At 44.8% G+C, this 6000-nt stretch overlaps 1 protein-coding gene across 1 annotated transcript in view; it reads right to left on the reverse strand.

Annotated features, from left to right (window-relative positions):
* The window catches only part of Abcc4 (ATP binding cassette subfamily C member 4), a 219589-nt gene that overhangs the window by 6912 nt on the left and 206677 nt on the right, over nt 1-6000 (reverse strand). Inside the window, exon 30 of the mRNA XM_028771612.1 lies at nt 1301-1435. Within this exon, the coding sequence (XP_028627445.1) occupies nt 1301-1435 (135 nt within the window). The remainder of the gene's footprint in view (nt 1-1300; nt 1436-6000) is intronic.

Raw genomic sequence — 6000 nt, forward strand, 5'->3', positions numbered from 1 at the left:
AAATGCCTTATACACTTTGCCGCCTAGAGATGTCTACCATCTAGTCTGATACCCACAGTGTGAAGCACGGTTTAAACACATGGCTTCCAGTTACTCACTAGCTTTGTGTTTCTGGGTGCTTCCCTTCTGTCCTCTAAGCCTTAACCTCCTCAGCAGACATAAAGTTCAGAGAACCTGGATCACAGCCCAGAGCGATGCATCAAATGAGCATCAGAGCCCCGTCCCCATCATGGCTCACTGCCAGAAAAGATGCTCCCTCACTGGGCTTCTCTGTCCTGTTATCACGGATGACTAAAGGTATGCTCACACATTCTTAGCCAACACAGAACTTTTACATACACACAACCCATGACCCTATCAGTTTTGAAATTGATTTTATTTATTCATGTGTCTGTGTGATTAGGGACACCTGTAGGGTCCTGCTCACCTAGACTGGTAGGAAACTAGGACATGGTTTCTTGCGCTGTTGTCTTTAAGAGATACTTAAGATGTTACACAACCCCAAGCAATTTTATTCTGTCTATATTGTTGAGAAATCTGTGAAATATAAATGGAATGAAGGTTGAAAACCACACCTGTATTGTGGAGCCTAGGGTTACAGCTGTATGACACTAAGTCCCTTAAACCAGAGTGCAGTTACCCCGGGGCAACCATGTGTGCATGTCAGAAAGCTCCCACGCAAGCTGAACGTCTTTAAGGCTTTTCCACTCCAAACACTAGACTGTAGACTTAAGGTGTAACCAATTCTGGGTACATCCTGCTCGGACATTTATCTTCTGCAGAAGGTAGGAGAAGAAAAACAAAGGTATCTTTGGACTTAAAACTCAAGAAAGGTTTACGAGGATAGGCAGGAGCAAGCAATAATAGTATTCTTTACACATTATAAGGAAATGAACAGGCTGCGACCTCGATGTTTCTCTGGTAGACCTTTTTCTAACAAACATATTCCATTTTCACCTTAACCTAACTTCCTGGATGTATCCCAACAATACCGGCACTGCAATGTGTTAAGCATCAATGAGACAGAAATGTAATGAGTCTGCTGTCAGGGCTTACTCCCTCTTGGGCACGCCTGTTTGCACGTGCACATGCGCATACACCTTCTCTAGGTGTTCCTGCCAAGTCCTGGTAGACCTGACTTCAACCCTGGACGTGCTGAAGCTTTGTCTTCTGAGGCTTATAATTGAAAAGGGCACACAGTGCTTTTTTTTTTTTTTTTTTAAATCCAGACCCCTGGTGCCAAATGTCGAGGAGGGAACGGGTGAGACACACTGTAATTAAGGCTGCCGGGCCAACTCACCTGTTTTGCTGTTTCGGTGAGGGCAGCGGCTTCGCCCTTGCCCAGCTGCTGAACCATCTTGTAAAAGAGGCTCTCTGGATTCTGCAGCAAAACATATGGCTCATCATATTCTCTCAGTCTTCCTGAATCCAAAACCTGGGGATCAGCAGAAAAAAAAAGCCCACTGAGACACACAATGTCTTGTAGCAATATATTATAACACAGACAATGCTTCGGAAAGGGGCAGGGCCAGGGAGAATACAGACCATCTATTTGGGTGGCAGCCTGGAGGATCCTTGAAAGGTTTGATTATCCTGAGCTATGAAGAAAACAAAGGCCGACCTGACCTTTTATTATTTTAATGTTACAGGGAAGTTAGAAAAAAATGAAAGTTCTAGACTATTATTATGGGGTGCTCAGCTGTCTGTTGCTCTATGCATTCTGCCAAGGCTACTAGAGGAGTCTGTTAGTGCTTTTAAAACCCTCAGACTCTGTGTACATGCTGAGCTAAGAAATCTATGGAGTGAAGAAAACCAACTTGTTTAATTTAGAACATGGGTCATGTCAGAAGAGCCAAACAACAGTGGCCTGAGAGCAAATCACCAAGCTGGACTGATAAGGTCTGAGCACCAGCTGGAGAGAGAAGTGCTTGCAGAGGTTCTTTAGGGCTGACAGGGGACTAAGCTGGATGACTTGCATCCTAAAGTGACCCCTGGTAAGTGACAGACAAGTGGCTCCAGTACTGCTGTGCACAGAAGAATCTGTTAGAAATCCGTTTTCTCTCTGGATAAGGCCAAAGAAGTAACTAAGGCACTGAGCTCAGGATCTGATGACCTAAAGTCTACAGAGCCTATGGAGCGGCCTGGTCTGAGGAGCTCAGGGCCGAGGATCTGTTGAGCTTCTCTTTCTGGCTTCCTTCTCTCTCCCTTTAGCTGCTGGCCTTGCAGCCAGTTGATCTACACTAGGGATGGAGAGCTGGAGGGGTCACCGAGCATTTCCACTTATTAGTGGCTTTGGTTAATGGTTTCAGACAGAAGAGAGAGTTGGAGACAACTGGCCCAAATGACGCACCTAGGGAAACAGCGCCCGTGTAGGTGGTACTTACTCCGTTCTTCATTGGGCTGTGTTTAGAGTAAATCCATCCCAAGAGATTCTGCTGAAACTCTATGCAGGGCTGGGGTTGTTTTTCCGTATCTAGATATTACAGTTAATTTGGCCCACGGTATTTAATCGGAAACATTTATAGAGTCTCCTAAAGGGCATTTTTTCTGTTAATCTTTTGTTTACTACTGTGAATTGCTGCTAAGGGCAGCTTTCTCAAAAGAGTTCAAGAATAATTGAATCTGTCACATCCACATAATAATTAAAATGTCCTATAATTTGGCATGCCAATTTAGATGCCCCGAATGTGTAATTTTACTTAAGCATTGCATTACAGGGAATAGCCACTCCTCCTGACGTTAACGAAGGGCGAAATCACCATTTTGAAATGCAGGTCTCTCCTATGCTAAAGGCTAAGTAAATGAGTCAACTTAACTTTACAAAATGATGAACTTTCTGTTCTGAGAAAGCAGAAAAGCAAACTTAAGATCATATTTCAGGGGGAGACTCTGTGTTCTCTGACTGTAACAGACTGCCTGAATTTATAACAACTGCTCTTTTGCGGCTGTCTAACTTCCCACTGAATGTATTAAAATATAAGATGGTCTTTCCCCTTCCCACGGTATCTGAAACACACAAATGCCACTCAGAGCGGCAGATCGCAAAAGTGACCATCATTTGTAAGGCAGTCAAGAAACACTCTCAGAAGGCAGGAAGGTTTGTAATAGAAGTGACAGAAAGACCATTGAAAAAATATATTTTTTTTTCTGCCTTCTCAGTACTAACAACTTAATAATTTGCACTTTGTTGAGAAGTTTAATGATTTAAAAGTATTTATTTTAAAATGTGTGTGTTTATATGTGTCCAGGTATATGGGTGCATCCTTGTGTGTCCATGTGTGTATGTATGTGTATCTGTGTATTCGCCCCTGTGTATTTGTACATGTATGTCTGTGTGCAATGTGTATCCTTGAGTGTGTTCATGTGTGTATGTGTCCCTGTGTGTGTCCATGTATGTATTTATGTATGTATGTATGTATGTATGTATGTATGTATGTATGTGTGTGTATGTGTCCATTTGCAGGTGCCCACAGAGGTCAGAGGGGCTGGATCTCTTGAGAGCTGAAGTCACCAGTGGTTGTGGGTGACCCCATGTTGGTGCTAGGAATCAAACTTGGTCCTCGGCAAGGGCTGAATATGCTCTTAACCACTGAGCCGTGTCTCCAGCCCAGCTGGATATTTTTTACATGCAGGGGTATGACAGAATTGTGATAATTGTTTATTTTCTGGTAGACAGGGAGCTCAGGCCTCATTCGCGCACACAGAACTTTTGAACGATTTGCATGATAACACTTTGAAAATGTAAACTATGACAGACTTTTAAAAATGTGGTCTCGACATGCTTTATCACGGGGCTAGAGTGTAGCTCAGCCTGGGTTCATTTTCTAGTAACACACAACATACACACACACACACACACACACGCACACATATGCACACACACACACACATGCATACACACACACATGCTCGGACACACACAAAGTATAAAGGAGTCAGGACATTATCACCCCAAATAGGCAAATGGAGTAATTACTGGGGATAGCAGGCCCTGATATGTAAGTGCCATATAGCAAAAATGTGGTCCAATGATGTCAATGACCAAAGAGAAATCTCTGCATGGGATGGTTTTGTTGTGCTTTTAAAAGACAAGAGTCTGGCCTGGAGAGATGGCTCAGTGGTTAAGAGCATAGGCTGCCCTGCCAGAGATCTCTAGGTTAATTCCCAGCCTCCACGTGACAGTGACAGCACACGATAGTTACAGCCCCAGTGGATACACTGCCCTCTTCTGGCCTACACAGCCACATGGACGTTCATGCAGGCAACATGTGCATACACGTAAAACAAGCAAACAAGTACATGGAAAACAAACCACAAGACAGGCTGTCCTGCAGTTCACGCTGGCTCATGCTCTAGGATGAGAGCACACCTGGGACTTGCAGTTGCTAGGTCCTTCTGCCTTTATCTCTCCAGTGCTGGGATCACAGCTGTGAGCCACCGAACCTGGTTTGTAGTGTTCGGAGGAACAAACTCATTGCTTGGAGCATGCGAGGCAAGACTTCTGCCAACTGAACCACGTCCCCAGCATCTGTCTTTGTCCTTGAGAAGTAACTTAAATGGGAACGGTTTGCCTACTGCCAGCTTCTACTGTCATCAGTGTTAACCCCCACACTCGAGACAAGTAAGTTAGCATCTGCCTTTACCATCCATCCATCCATCCATCCATCCATCCATCCATCCATCCATCCATCCCACAACAGCACCGTCTGAGAAATGGAGACTCCTCAGAGAGGAACACGATGGTTGGTCATGTGCTCCCAGTCTGAAGTGAACACTGACCATCAGAGAAATGACATGACTTGGCCCCGGCTGGAGGCAAGCATGCTGAGACTCAAGCCCATCTGGGTATCCAGAATACAACATTTATTATCAGATGGAAAGTAACATCGAGGAGAAATGAAAACCATTTCTATCATACCTCCTCATTTAGATAATATAACTCTGCCTGATTCAAGAAAATACACCTCTGATCAAGAAACATGTTGCCTGTTCAGTCCAGTACAATTTTACCATACTGAGGATTTAGGCTATATCCTGTATGCCTGGTATATAGTCCCAAGTGAAAAAAAAAACAACTTTTATTCCCCTTTTCAGAATCAATAATAAATGAGGTACATGCGGGCAAAATGTATGGAAGACAATTCAGGTGACCTCAAAGCTGTGGATTTACTTAGCACGGTTATCACACACTTAGTGATCCATGTCATTAGGGCAGTTACTGGGCAATAGGCAAAGACGGAGCCTTCACTGAGCCTGTTCTTAAAGACAGGCAAAGATATTTAAGCAGCCATCTCAAAAGATAAAAAACAAAGACACTGAAACAAGCAAGCAGAAGCTGGCAGCGGAAGGCTGGAGGAAGATCCTCAGGGAGCACGGGGCAGAGGAGCAGAGTGGATCAGTGAACAGGCTCATCAGACACATGAAAATCCAGATGGGGGACACGGTGCGCTCAAGGCACACAGCGCTGTCACCTATCTTTCAAGATTTCTCTAGTTCACTGCTGTGTCCCCAAAGCCCAGTACCATCCACGGGTACCAAGTTCTCAGTGCACAGTGGCAGAAAACCGAAGTCAAAGGACTTGGCTCTCAGGGCACAGCTGGGATGTGAGAAGACAAGAGGTAAAGAGTCCAGCATGCACTGGGAGCAGGTGATGGAGGATGGTGGGAATCCAGAATGGGAGACAACGGGAAGTCACATGCTTCAAAAGTGACAGCTGCAGGCAAGACAGAGTTTAAAAAAGGAGGGAAGGAAGACTCAAGGCATGGGCTCCGTAAATACTTGGGAGGGAGGGCAGAGGAATAGGCAGCTTCTGTAGAGTCACATTTGGATGTGCATGTTTGGGGGGTGGGTGTATGTGTACATGGTTGTGTGCATGGTTGTGGTATGTGTAGGGTGTGTGGGGGTAGGGTGTGTGTGTGCATGGTTGTGTGCATGGTTATGTATGTAGGGTGTGTGTGTGTGCATGGTTGTATGTGTGTGCATGGTTGTATGTGTGTGCAT

Source organism: Grammomys surdaster, unplaced genomic scaffold, assembly GCF_004785775.1.
Source record: "Grammomys surdaster isolate TR1022 unplaced genomic scaffold, NIH_TR_1.0 65, whole genome shotgun sequence".
Classification (NCBI taxonomy): domain Eukaryota; kingdom Metazoa; phylum Chordata; class Mammalia; order Rodentia; family Muridae; genus Grammomys; species Grammomys surdaster.